The sequence below is a fragment of the Drosophila rhopaloa genome, unplaced genomic scaffold (assembly GCF_018152115.1).
Source record: "Drosophila rhopaloa isolate 14029-0021.01 unplaced genomic scaffold, ASM1815211v1 contig_2, whole genome shotgun sequence".
Classification (NCBI taxonomy): domain Eukaryota; kingdom Metazoa; phylum Arthropoda; class Insecta; order Diptera; family Drosophilidae; genus Drosophila; species Drosophila rhopaloa.
In genome coordinates, this window is record NW_025335083.1 from 487,905 (window position 1) to 502,266 (window position 14,362).

General features: G+C 39.3%; 2 protein-coding genes across 3 annotated transcripts; both read right to left on the reverse strand.

The window, feature by feature from the left end:
- Positions 1 to 3,630: 3,630 nt before the first annotated feature.
- Positions 3,631 to 6,781, reverse strand: LOC108044005 (protein RCC2 homolog). Its single transcript, XM_017122851.2, has 4 exons — positions 6,654 to 6,781; positions 5,446 to 5,842; positions 4,809 to 5,390; positions 3,631 to 4,752 (listed from the first exon to the last, which is right to left on the reverse strand). The coding sequence occupies exons 2-4, from the start codon at positions 5,788 to 5,790 to the stop codon at positions 4,216 to 4,218; spliced, it is 1,464 nt and encodes a 487-aa protein (XP_016978340.1). The 5' UTR covers positions 5,791 to 5,842; positions 6,654 to 6,781; the 3' UTR covers positions 3,631 to 4,215.
- A 4,351-nt stretch (positions 6,782 to 11,132) lies between these two features.
- Positions 11,133 to 14,276, reverse strand: LOC108044003 (sesquipedalian-1). 2 transcript variants are annotated; one of them, XM_017122848.2, is made up of 5 exons: positions 14,062 to 14,276; positions 13,783 to 13,932; positions 13,380 to 13,715; positions 13,093 to 13,311; positions 11,133 to 11,850 (listed from the first exon to the last, which is right to left on the reverse strand). In XM_017122848.2, the coding sequence occupies exons 1-5, from the start codon at positions 14,159 to 14,161 to the stop codon at positions 11,540 to 11,542; spliced, it is 1,116 nt and encodes a 371-aa protein (XP_016978337.2). In that variant the 5' UTR covers positions 14,162 to 14,276; the 3' UTR covers positions 11,133 to 11,539. The 2 variants fall into 2 exon arrangements, with proteins under 2 accessions (XP_016978337.2, XP_016978338.2); XM_017122849.2 differs by having other exon boundaries at positions 14,058 to 14,157.
- Between the last annotated feature and the right edge of the window lie 86 nt (positions 14,277 to 14,362).

Here is a 14,362-nt window from a genome sequence, read left to right on the forward strand (position 1 = left end):
TTGGTAAAAAATATTAAGTGAAAATTTATTTTTTATTTTATTTTTTTATTATCAAACAAAAACATATCTCAGTGAAGTAAAAAGTCGTGACGATCGCACTTTCAAAATACAAAATTTCTGGTATTAAATTTTGTGACGAAAAATGATTAAGCAATCGTTTCGAACAGATCCAATTTTTTAATTGTTATTTTTACACTTTTACCAGAGAGATAAAAATACTTTGGTTTTATTTAGTCTGCAATCCCCTTAGTGAAAGCAAAAAACGAAAATATTTTGAAAAATATAAAAAAATTTAAGAGACATCGTTAACAAAAATCGTTTGCCACCCCTCAAATATATGTATTTTACATACATATTTAAAAATAAATAAAAATAAATAAATAAATAATACAAATTCTTATGTTTGCCAACTTTTTAAAAAGTAATAATTTATAAAAATAACTAGAAAGGCAAGCTAACTTCGGGCGTAGCCGAAGTTGATATACCATTGTAGAATGTTCTGTAAATTATATTGGTTGGCCAAAAATAAAACCCTTAGAAAATCCCAACTTTCTAACGTTACAAACACCAAAGTTATGCCATTTCCGATCAATCAGTTATAAGGAGAGTCGATCTAGTCATGTCCGTCTGTCCGTCCGTCCGTTTCTACACAAACTAGTCCCTTAGTTTTAAAGCTATCTGCATGAAACTTTCCCAAAAGTTGTCATGCTACTGCAGGTAGTATATAAGTCGGAACGACCCGGATCGGTCGACTATATCCTATAGCTGCCATATAACTGAATGACTAGAAATGCCATAACTTTGGTGTTTTTAAAGTTAGGAAGTTGAAATAATTAAATAATATTGGAGAATATAATTTACAGAATATTCTGCAAGGGTATATCAACTTCGGCTCTGCCCGAAGTTAGCTTTCCTTTCTTGTTTGTTCAAAAAATTGATGTTCACTCTTTTGCAAAAAAATTCACACCTCTTTAAAAAAATATGTACATTCTCGCCCACCTCTTACAAAGTAATACTTTACAAAATACGTTTGTCCACCTCTAAAAAATAGTTTATTTTAACAAAAAATGTTTGGCCACTTCTTAAAATCGTTATTTCGACCAAATAAATAATTATCAAAAATAATAAAAATAATAATTTAAATTTGACCATCTCTTAAAACTAGCATTTTTTAACAACAATCGTTTAACAAAAATCATTGTCTTAAAAATAGTTGTTTTAACCAAAAACGATTGCCCACCTCCTTAAAATAACATTTTGAACAAAACTCGTTTGCTTACCCCCAAATATTATATTAATACTTATTTCTCAAAAATAAAACTGACCATGCTTGACCACCTATTAAAATGTAATAAAATAAAAAATCGTTTTCCTAATTCTTAAAAACATTTTATTTGAATATAACAAAAAGCGTTTGAAGTCGTCTAGTCATGCTGATCAAGTACTAGGTGGGGTGAAAAGTAACCTCCTTGACTGCCAGAATGCGCTACTACTGCAAAGAAGGTTATGGTTCCTTACGGTGCGTTCATATTTAGGCAAGCATACCAAATTTCAGTGCGATACTGCCCTTACTTTTGTTTTAGCAGCTGATTGTTGTTGACGTGTTTGGCATCATGTTGAATATGGACAAAAACTATTTTCGTTCTCTCCTAAAACATAATTTTTTGAGAGGCAAAACGGCGAAGGAAACAAAAGAAAAATTCGACAAATATTATGGGGCAAATGCTCCATAGATTACACCGTGATATATTGGTTTCGAGAGTTTCGTGGTGGCCGCAACTCCACTACCGATGAAGTCCGCAGCGACAGGCATTCCGATGCGGTTACAGAGGACCATGTCAAAATGGTATTGGCTGATCGCAAAGTGTAAGTGCGCGAGTTAGCAGATGCTACAAAGATCAGTATTGCGCGCACACGCCATATTTTGAGCGAGATTCAGCATATGAAAAAATTATCCTGCTCCTGGATGCCGCTCATGCTCACTCTGGACCAAAAACTCGAACGCGAGAGCAGTTCGAAAGTGTGTTTGGACTTACTGATGCGGAATCCGGCGGACTTTTGGCGTCGATTGGTAACTGTTGATGAAACCTGGATCCACTAGTACACTCCAGACCACTCCGGACCAAAGCGGCCGAGGGCGGCCCGATGGGTCGGAAAGGTTATGGCGTCAGTTTTTTGGGATTGTCATGGCATGGAAAAACCATCAACAGCGAGTATTACTGTGCATTGTTGGAGCGATTGAAGGCCGAAATCGCTGCAAAACAGCTTCACATGAAGCGAAAAAAAATTTTGTTTTTGCAAGACAATGCACCAGCGCACAAGAGCGTAGCAACTACGGCTAAAATAAGTGACTTAGGGCTCCAATTGCTTCGGCATCAACCTTATTGTCCCGATTTGGCTCCCTCGGTCTATTATCTTTTCCCGAACCTGAAAAGATATCTCATTAATAAACAAGAGAGAACGCTATAGTCGGATGCCCCGACTATCAGATACCCGTTACTCAGGTAAAGGGAGTGCGAGGGAGATGGAGACTAGAAACTTTGATCACGCATAACTTTTTAACGAATGGTTCGATTTGATAGATTTCGATAGGTATTGATAAACACAATAAAACTGCATTTTTACTTTTCCGAAATATTTAAATTTTTAAAATCGTATATAAGCGATTGTGGGCGTTAAAGGGGCGTGGCACCATTTTGAAACAAACTTGCGCTGCGTAGGATCTTCTAAAATCTACATGCAAAATTCCAATCTTCTAGCTTTTATAGTTTCCGAGATCTCAGCGTTCATACGGACAGACAGACGGACAGACGGACATACAGACGAACATACAGACGGACAGACAGACGGACAGACGGACATGGCTAGATCGACTCGGCTAGTGATCCTGATCAAGAATATATATACTTTATAGGGTCGGAAACGCTTCCTTCTAGCTGTTACATACTTTTGCACGAATACAATATACCCTTTTACTCTACGAGTAACGGGTATAAAAATTTAGCTCACGCGAGGAAGTCATCGACGCCGCGGAGGAGTATTTTGCAGACCTTCCGAAAAATTACTTTTCGGATGGGATCAAGAAGTTGGAAAATCGCTGGAATAAGTGTATCGAGCTAAAAGGGGACATTGAAGAAAATAAAAAAACATTTGAGAAAAAAAAATTTTGTTCATTCCCAAGGAGGTTACTTTTCACTCCATCTAGTACACATATGTTAATACTCTATAGGGTCTGAAATGACTCCTTCAACTGCATAGAACCATGTGGCCAATATGACAAATATAGCCATCCGATTTATTGGTCAAAAATGGCATAAAAACATTTAATTTGACGAAAACAAAAAAAAAAATAATCCTTTCGATTGACAGCTATATAATATGGACGTCCGATCAGCGGCGTTTCAAACTTGTTCTGTAAAAAGACGATTGCGAAAGTCTCACCTGGTGATGCTGATCAAGACTACATATGCTAAAAAAAAAGAATATTTGGCGGTGACATAATCAAAGATTTGACGCTTTCATTCGGGACGATGTTGGAGAAGGCGCTTTTTAGACATTCCTAATTTTCAGTATGTTGAGAAAAAAGGAGACCAATCGAGACGCAGATTAAAATAATAGATAGACCCAATCTAAATACTAACACTCTTTTTATTTAAATATTCCTTTGTATATGATTAAAATGCATGATGTACTAGTAATAGTTGCAACTGGTATTGGATTCTTTCCATGGTATACTTTTTATATGTAACCTATGCGCTTAGTTTGTAAATTTATGTGTTTTATAGTTTGTGGCTTGCTTTTGTGCACTCTGTTCGAAATGAATGCAGAATACTGTAACTTGTTACGTGTAAATTTAAAATTACAAATGGGACAACATATGTTTTGCGGGATTGGCTGTAAGCCTAAAGGTGGGCGGCAATAAATTATAGAAAAAGGTATAAGTTAAGAATAGAATTGTATCAGTTACGAAAATAAATTAGAGCTTGAAAACAAAATACATTTTATCCGTATTCTGAGATTATCGTATAGTATGTAGATAGCGAGTTTTGCGTGATAATGAACTTTTAACTTATAGCATAAAATTTTCTGGATTTGTTTAGTTTCACTTTCTATAAGTAGCAGCAGAGTTTCGATGATCAGTTCTCAGGGTTTCCTACGTGAATCAGTATTGTTGTTGGCAGCATTTGATTGCTTGTGGAAAATTCGGCACACCACCTAATTATCGATGGTGTACTCGGGCATTTTCTCGTACTTTTGCTTGGTGGCTTCATGGCTGGTGTCCACCAGCAACACAGTGTGGGAGTAACCCATGGTCACCTGAGGTATTTTGATGTTGTCCAACTTTGGCACCTCCTTGGGTACCGTCGACGACTTCTGGAACTCCCCGATGCCCAGCTCTCCAAACGTGGGCGATGCTCCCCAGGCGATCAGTGTGTCGTCGGCTGAAATCATTATTGATGTGTTGGCACAGCCAATATCGGTGATGTTCCAACCCGACAGATCCTGTACTGGTTTCGGATACATATTAGCCTCTCCAGTCTTCTTGTTCTGTCCGAACAGAAAGAGTAGGCCAAGCTCGTTGACGATCAGACTAAAAGTGGATCCACAATAGACGCTGCGCCCTCCACGACCCTGGGTATCGTAAAACTTCATTAATCGCGGTACCATCTCGTCCTTGGGCTCGGCGTGTCCGAGGCGCCCAAAACCGCCAAAGCCCCAGCTGTAAACGCGCTTTTTGGAGTCGATGGCCACCTGTAAGGCAAATTTTCCGTGAGATACCGAAAAATTGGAGGAAAATTTCCTCTTACCGTATGGTTGTTGCCACAAGCAAAGTCCACGATTTGCACACCATCAACTGGTGTCACATGACCCTCCTTGCTCTTTTCTATGTACAGCACCACTTTCTTGGGCGACGTCTCGAAATGGAATGACAGCTTGTTGGCGTTAACAAAGTACTTTGCGTCCGTGTTGTGGCCCAGCTGGCCATACTCGGGCAGCCCGAACGTGTGCAAGCTGCCCTTTATATCCAGAATGACCGAGAACTCGGCCCCGCAACCGATCCGGATGATCGGCGGCCCACGATAGTTTATCGGCGTTGGCGAATAGATGTTGGCGTGGGTATTGCCCACGCCGCACTGGCCAGACTTGTTTTCGCCGCAGGCATACACGGTGCCGGTGTCAGTGAGAAATAGAGTGTGGTGCCGGCCAACAGCTGCCTGCACCACGTTCAGCTGTTCCAGGGCCGGAATGAGAGTGGGCTTCTCTGCCAACTTAACATCCTGGCTGAGGCCCAGCTGGCCGCTGGGATTGCGCCCGAAGCCCATCGCTTTACGGTCCATGTTAATGACAATGGTGTGGGCGGCACTTGGTCCGCTGGCCACATACCGGTACTGCAAAAGAGAAACACTCTGTATACACTTCAAAGAGACGATGGAGGTGTCTTACCTTCTCGTCCGTGAACCGGTGAAAGCTGTATAGGTTTGGGCGCACCTTCGTAACGTTTTTGCGGTCACGCTTGCCGGTTAGGTCCCAGGTCACCATGCCTGCGACCAGCATCTGGCCCGGGGTCTTTTCCAGCGTGGCTAGCAAGTCCTCAGGCAGCTTGCTGGGTGGGTCAAGATCGTCATGGGGGATAAGAACCTCCATTTGGTTGGCGGCAGCCGCCTGCTGATGCACACCATCTTCGTCGGACTCATCGCTGAACTCGTCCTCGTAATCCGACTCCTTCTTCTTCGGGCGCCGCTTGTTGGGGCCGGCTCCGTTCCCACCTGCCTTGCGCTTGGCGGACATTTTCTTGGTGCTCGTGTTACTTTTTAACTGGACTGGATCTCTCTACACGCAACTGGAAGGGAGCAGAGAAGATGAGTTGGGCACTGAAAACAAGAACCAGAATTCGCACGCAGCAGAGCGTATCGCGTAGTGTTTATACTATAAAATTCATGAATACTTGAACATTTACAAAATATAACCCTGTTTATGCGAGACACGCAAATTCATGAAATTTATATATTTATTACTATTTTTTATTTATTACTATTTTAACAAATGGACGTGTATATTATATGTCACTATTTTTTATCTTAAGGCCAATTTATTTAAAGTGCTTTCCAATAGCGAAAATAATGTTTCAGATGGGTTGAGATGGATCTTTCCAATTTCATTTAAAAAACAAAATTATCTTTAGTTAATCTCGATTCATGCGATGGTGTTAAAAATTTTCTTGACATGAATTTCGCATAAACACACGACTACCCGAAAAAACAGCTCTTCCTCGTTTGGTGGTGTCTGTGGCGTGCACGGCTGTGTGACTGTGTTAGTGTGGTGGTTTTGCACAGAAACAAAATGAAAGCCACTGCAACCGACGCCACAGATAGAGTGGATGCTTCTCGTATCCGATAAAAAAAAGTTATTAACAAGATACAAAAAAAACAATAAAGATTGGTTTGGCTTATGAACAATTCACAAAACTCGAAAAGAAAAATTCACAGCTAAAACCAAGACGAAATGGCCGGCTCAAAAATAACCTTTGAAATGGAAGCGTCTCTTTACAAACGCAGACTTTCATAAATTTAGCAGAACAGAGGTGTTTGTTGATATTGGGTGCACTTTCACCATTTCACAGAGGAGTTTATCATCATTTTATTTTAACTTACAGTTCTGTGAGCGGTTTTATTATTTTTGCAGCAAAATTACAAACAACAAACAACGCTAGGTTACAGCCAAAGATGGACATGTAGTGTGACCGCGTCTTTACGGTAAGACAAAATGTATCGATGTTTAAATCAAAGTATGTATCGTGCCAAATTTTTTAAATATCGATATTTTTATTTATACGTCCGTAAAGCCTAGTATCCTGATCGACAAACGATTACGCTAGCGTAAAAACTTTAATCTTTCCAGTGTGACCAAAAGTTTGAGAGTTCATCAGATTTAAGCGTGCTACGGTCGTACTGTCAATCAGCTGGGTTTGTTGACAAGCAGTTAAAATTCAAATATCGTATTTGCGGGAAAGAGCTTTTAAAAGATATTATCAAATACCTTGGCAAGACAAGTCTGCCGCTATACAAAGAAATTAAAAAACAATACAATTTAAATTTAACAGTTGTTTTTTTAATTTACTGATAATTATTTGCTGATTTAAAGTTCATAGCTGCACTTTTATTGTGTTTTTTCGTACATTCTGGACCTAAAAACATTTTGCTCTGACAAGAGGCACCCCAGATAGTATTAATGTTATTTTGTCCCCACATGTAAACACCTGCAATCGACTTTTGAGAGTTTTTTGAGTTTTTCCCTCCATTTCTTATAATGTTCAGTGAGAAGCGCACGCCAAAAGATTAAATTTTTTAATCTTTTCGCTAGGCTTCACCCAAAGTTTATTTCCGCAAAATGGCAACGCTATGGAATTTTCTGGTATTTTTTTCGTCGATCAGGAGACCGAAGTGAAAAAAAGGCCCGACGAAAAGTGAACGCCAGCTGTTTGCCTCTCGCTTTCTCTCATGACTGGCGTACGGTTTTCGTCGATCTGGATACTAGGCTTAAAGCCCTAACATTTGATCTCATTAATATATTCTTAATCAATGGTTTTTGAGTCTTGATTACAAATAATTATGTCGAATATGTCAAGTCGACATGACTTTTTTGGTCAAAATTAACAATAAAACACAATTTTTTGCTATTAACTTCCAAAATACGATATGCATCAAAAACGAAACCAAATAAAAGTGTAGATCTGGTTAAGATACGCATGTTATGTTCAGTAACTTTTTGAAGTTAAGTTAATATTTTGCTAGAAAGCGGTAGCAAACGTTTGCCTTCTTTAAAAAAAACTCCCACCTATTTTAGATCAAATAAATTAATTTTAAATACAAATTTTATCAAGCCTGGTGGACGTCGAGTTATGATAACATCAAGTTCAGGGCCATACTCCGTTTTTTCGCATAGGTATAGCATAGGAAACTAGTGATGAACAAAAAGAGTTAAGTCGACTAATTATCGACCAATTAGCAAATTGTTTTAAGGAGTAGTCAGATTTTTATGACCCGTTTGGCCTATTGGTCGGCCACAATCTAATACTAGCTCTAGTATCCTCTAGATCCAAATGAAAACCAAGAACTGCTCTTCGGATCTTAAGTTGTAAAGTTAGCTCAATGTGGACTTAGATCTGATGAACTTTTTAAAATTTGGTCACACTGGAAAGATTATAGCTTTCGTTGGCGAACTTGTTTTGCGATCTGAGTTCTAGGCTAAAAGAAAAGCATCGAATATCTGGGCTAAGGCTGTGGCGTTCACCCGTTATATACGGGGAGACCAAATAAATCTTCCTCCTCTACGGTCAGGAAGTAACTTAATACAAAAACGAGGACGGAAGCTAACTTCGGCAAGCCGAAGTTTTAATACCCTTGCAGACTTTGCCGAAATTGCTAAAACTGAAAAAGTAGCGAAAGGAATAAGGTATACATAAATAAACTAGATTTGCGTCTTTTGATGTCAATTGCTTTTATACTGCAAAAATGTCATATAAAAATGGAAAAAAAGGGATACTTTCGCAGCCTTTAACTATTTTTCCTACCAGTGGCGGATCTAGGGGGGGGCGAAAGGGGCAAGCGCCCCGGGCGCCACATCTAAGAGGCGCCAAATCGGGTCCGACTAGCAATATATGTTTCGAGAATTCATATTTTCCCGCGGCGCTGCGCATGTAACGCTCCCTATAGAATACAAGTGTAAGTGTTTTATGATGTGATTAAAAGGAAAAGGGACGCTCGAAACGTCATAATAAACTTTCTCGCTTAGAGAGAGAGAGAGAGAGCGAGCAGTATACGTGTTAGGTTATGCGCGCGTTTGTTTACATACATTCCAATCAAGGCAGTGTTTTTCTATTGCAACATTTAATCAAGGTACTTATGCTTCGCTGTTATTTATCAAATATTATTCATTGAACCTTCCATTTCTTGATGTTCTAAAAATATATTTCTACTATTTCAAATTAGGCGTGGAAAACACAAAAATGAAACGAATAAACCAAGTGGTGCCCAGTTCAAAAAAATCCGGGCACAAAAACAACACACCGAAACGATAAATGCAAATCATTAGCTGAAATTTATTCTAATGATTTAAATGGTACGAAATTGTATCACGATATCAAAGATGTCATTTTTCTTCTGAAAAGGGCCAATAAAAAGGGAGAAAGTCTTGATCTCACTCCAAAAGGAGTACTATTGTATATTTCATCGTTGGGGTTAGAGGCGTACAAAACACTTGTGACGGCATTGAAAATTTTGCTGACTCTACCATTGTCCGTGGCTTCGTATGAGCAATCATTCAGTAAACTGAAATTGATAAAATCTTATCTCCGCACAACCATGAACCAAGACAGGCTGTTAAATTTAGCTAAACTTATCTATTGAAAATGAAGTAGCAGCATCACTCGACTACAATGATATTATTGCTGAATTTGCGGCAATCAAGGCCAGAAAAGTTATATTCTAAAAGTAATATTTTTTTGTCTTGCAAAAACACAAATAATAATTTTTTTTCCGTTGTAACTGACAAAAGAATCGATATGAAATACAATTCTTCAAACATATAAGCTTTTAATAATTAATAACCTATTTACACTTAAAATACTCCTAATGTTATTCGTACAGCAAATAGGGAGGGGCGGAATCTTTCGCTTTGCCCCGGGCGCCAGCAACCCTAGATCCGCCACTGTTTCCTACGGAAGCTATAAGAAATAGACGTCCGATCGGCAAGCGCTTTTACCCTAATCAAGATATGCGTAAATAAATAAGACTTGGAAAAATGTATGTCAGTAGCTTACACACTACGCGAAAAATTCAGAAAACCAACAAATTTGGACCGATTTCACCCTGTTGTTCCTATGGGAGCTGTAGGATATAGACGTCCGATCGTCACGTGCTTTTACCCTAGTCAAGGTATGCATAAAAAAATACGATTTGGAAAGATTCATGTCAATTGCTTATATACTGTGCGAAATATCCTAAAAATCATTAAATTTTAACCGATTTCACCGTATTGTTCCTATGGGAGCTATAGGATATAGACGTCCGATCGCCAAGCGCTTTTACCCTGATCAAGGTATGCATAAAAAAATAAGATTTGGAAAGATTTATGTTAATAGCTTTTACACTGCGCGAAATATCTTCCATTCTTGAAAGTTATATCCGATTGTTCCTATGGGAGCTATAGGATATAGACGTCCGATCAGCACGCGCTTTTACCTTGATGAAGGAATGCATAAAAAAATACGATTTAAAAAAATTTATAGCAATAGCTTTTACACAGCGCGAAATATTCTGAAAAACATAAAATTTGGACCGATTTTACCCTATTGTTCCTATGGGAGCTATAGGATATAGACGTCCGATCGCCACGCGCTTTTACCCTGATCAAGGTATGCATAAAAAAATACGATTTGGAAAGATTCATGTCAATAGCTTTTACACTGCGCGAAATATCATCAATTCTTGCAAGATATATCCGATTGTTCCTATGGGAGCCATAGGATATAGACGTCCGATCGGGGCGATTTTCAAACTTGATCTGCGTACACATGTTTTAGGAAGAGTGTGAAAGTTTCAGATCGCTAGCTTTTAAACTGAGCTCGCAAACGGTATTGAAACAGACGGACAGAAGGACAGACGCACAGACGGACATGGCTATATCGACTCCCCTATTGATCCTGATCAAGAATATATATACTTTATAGGGTCGGAAACGTCTCCTTCACTGCGTTACAAACTTCTGACCAAAATTATAATACCCTCTGCAAGGGTATAAAAAAGGAATATCTGGGCTACAACGTTTTGGAAGGTGAAAAAAAACCAAATCGCATTTTCTGAAATAAACTCTGGGTTAAAGTTCGTCAGGCCCAAGCGAAAAGATCTTTTAACGTGTATGTTGTCAGAAGTGTTTCTTGGATTAAAAAAAGAATGGAAAACACACAGAAATGTGCATATTTTTTAGATTTTTATAATGAAAATAAAAAAAAAAATTTTAATTGGTAGTGTTCCTTGTTTTTATCATTATTAGTTTTTAAATTCTGTTACTCATAGGCGTAGTAAGAGTTAAGAGGGGTTTTGGAGAATTACACTAAAATATGAAGCAATTCGTAAACAACCTTTAAAAGTTTTGAATTTATTAATAACTTTTGATAATTATGTAAATCCAAAAATATAAACCAAACTTACTTTCATGTGAAATAGACTCTGATCAATTAATTGAGTGATTTAATCAAGGTATTGCCCGGAATTGAACTTACATTTTTTTTAAATCTAGAATTTTGAAATAAAATTGCCACTTTGTATTATATTTCGCTTTTCGGTCGCGTGCTGTTCTTGCACCTATAAATAAAGCTGACCCCTTATGGCTTAAGACTTTGATATCTAAATTTTCGTTCATTAAAACCAAAATAAATATTTAAAATAAGCATAGTTAATTAAATTAAAACTTGATTTGATTTAGCACAAAACGGATAATACATGAAATTGGCTTGTTGTTAAAGTAGGCCACTCCTACATTACAACTGTATGAGAGGCTGTCCCTGTCGCTCTCGATAGGCGGAAACATCAGGCATAAGTTCCTGCCGGTAGTGCTCATGGTTGCGGGTGAAATCCTCCATCGCTCTAAGCCGTCGTCGCTGTCGCTCAGCAGCGCTAATGACCCTGCTGCTGTGGTTGTTATTGGCGGGGCGCGATAATACTGTGAAGACGCCAGCCGCTCCCGGATCCCTAGCGTCCGGATAGAAAACGCTGGTGGCGACAGAAGGAGCGGGTATGTGGCGGCGTTGCGCCTGGGGCGTTCCACTCGGACTTCCATTTCCGTTGGCATCTGCAAGTGTACAGTACTGTAGCATGGCTTTGGCAATATGCAACCGATTTGGTTGGGAATTTTTCTGACAGCGGCTTGTTATACACGATTATATACTGTTGGTAAGATCTTATCTCTGGCTTCGACTATCGGTAGACCCACATTGTTTTGGGGAAAACAGCCTCAATTACATACATACATAGAGCCCAAGAAGAGTTGAGTTTAAAATCGGCTCCATACTCGAGGTTGATTTGTTAGAAATAATCGAATAACAGCCTCTATTATGTGCTGAAACTTTAATGATTACTTTTAAACAGCTAAGCTTAGCATAGCTCACAACAACAAAATAAACAACTAAATCAGACGATCAATATGATTTATTCCTTGGATTTTTACAAGTTAAAAGATGCTAATAAGATGATATTAAGTAATATGCGTGTATTTTGAAAAACAAAGTTTTTCTTTTAATTTTTAAATCATTCGTAAGAGATTAATAGAGTAATTTGAAGATGTAATATATAACTGTAACACGAAGTAGCAAAAGCTTGAAGATTATCAAATGTTTATTAAGGTACCCAATCAGCATTATCGCTAAACCAAATTATCTTGTAAAAATTGGGCCTCTCATCTGAAATTTATTCGAGCCGGCTGCGGCGTCCAGTTCACCAATATCATATTTTAAATATATTGGCAAGCTAGTATCTTTTAATTAAAGCTAAATTCTTGGCCACAACATTAAATTATATTCGTTTGGGTTCTTCTTAAAAACCAAACGTCCACAGAAATCAATTAAAAAAAATTAATACCAATTTTGTCTAACTATACAAAATTACTCTATCTCAGTCAAAAGCGATGAAGTTTTGTTTTTCTTTTTTCCCGATTGTTTACATGGGAGCTAAATGCTACGGTAGATCAATCCGTGCCGACTTATATGGAGAGAGGCTAGATGCCTAGAAACTGACAGACATGGCTGGATCAATAATTAATATACCTTATAGGTCTAAAATTTCTACTTCACTGCGCTGCAAACTTTGGACTGAAATTGTAATATCATCTTGAAAGGATTACAAATTGCTCAACAAATTTGCGGTCTATCGGTGAATTAATATTAGCTGCGTTGTTTGAATCGAAAATTCTTGTGAACTAAGCTAATTTACTTGAGCTGTTTTGTTGGATGGGCAGTCAAAGGGCTCCACGAGTGCTTTAAATATGTGCATACTATGTACTATATATATATAAGAAATGCATGTATGTACTCGTTACCTTGTTTGACCATCAGCTTCTCCTGCTGCAGGCGAGCGTTGCTGGAGCCGAAGTTTCCGTTGACAAAGGGAAGGGGCGACATAACAACCCCGGCCCTAAGGGAAATTTCGGGAGGAGGAGGGGCGGGTCTGTTAAAAGGATTCGTTCGCCTGGGCGGAGGCCTGGGTTTTGCTCCCTCCAAAGCACTTTTCGGACCTTCAATGGCGTTACCAAGCATTTCTGCGTATTAAAGAACGCGCAGAATTAGAATATACGGATCTTGGAAATACCTCACAGAGGTGGCTCACTGTTTCTCGAGTCCTCGATTTCGTGTAGCTCTCGCTTTAGCTCGGCCATGATTATGCGCTTGTACTCGTAACCGGCACAGGTGAGCGCTTTCATCCACGTCTCCATGCTCTCCTGGTTGTCGGCGGATAGTATGTAGGTACGGTTTCCATTAAAGGCGATTTCAAAGCAATAGTTTTCCACCTCGTTGGACAGCTCAATGGTGCAGCCCTCAACAATAATTAGACCCAGGGGCTCCTTGTCTATGCCCGACTCGAAGTAGAACAGCAGGTTGCCCTTCAGCACGAAGTAGCGTCGCTGAAAGGCTTTGTTCACCTCTCCCCGTTTGTTGAGGAAGCCTGCAAGGTGATCGGGTGATTAATGCATTATAATGGTCAATATACGAGCAAGGGCTCTGTCCCATACCTTCCATGTCAAAGGGCGGTGTTCTTGCGAAGATGTACAGGTTCTTCTCGTTGATTTTCATGGCTAAACTGACTTCGCCTGCATTCGATGTAAATATAGGCCCTCTTTTGCTCCTTTCGTCTACTATTCTTGCGATGAGCATGTAAAAAGCTGAACAGAAAACAGCTGTTAGTCAGTGCTGCCACACCTCACGCTAGTTATCGAATTCTGGTTCCGGAACTGCAGTATACTGCTTCCTTGTTTTAACTGTGATTTCGGCCAAATGTCGTACTTACTTACGGAAATAGCTCTGGAGATGCTTGGTTACAAGTTTTACGACACCAATGGCACCTTTCACCTGACCAACTTCCAAAACAACTCGGCGCACAGTGAATCGCATCCTGACGAGCCCTCTCTGACTGAGTTTATCGAGCAGAGGACAGAGCAGAAGGAGGCGAACCTAGACGTCACCCCCGCCCCCTCCGCCATTCTCGATTCACGCAATACGCGACGCACACCGGCCAAGGCACTGGCCAAAATCATGGATTACGAGAGCGAGAAGATCGTCAACCAGATCAGCTCTCGCTTAGAGCGGTCGGTG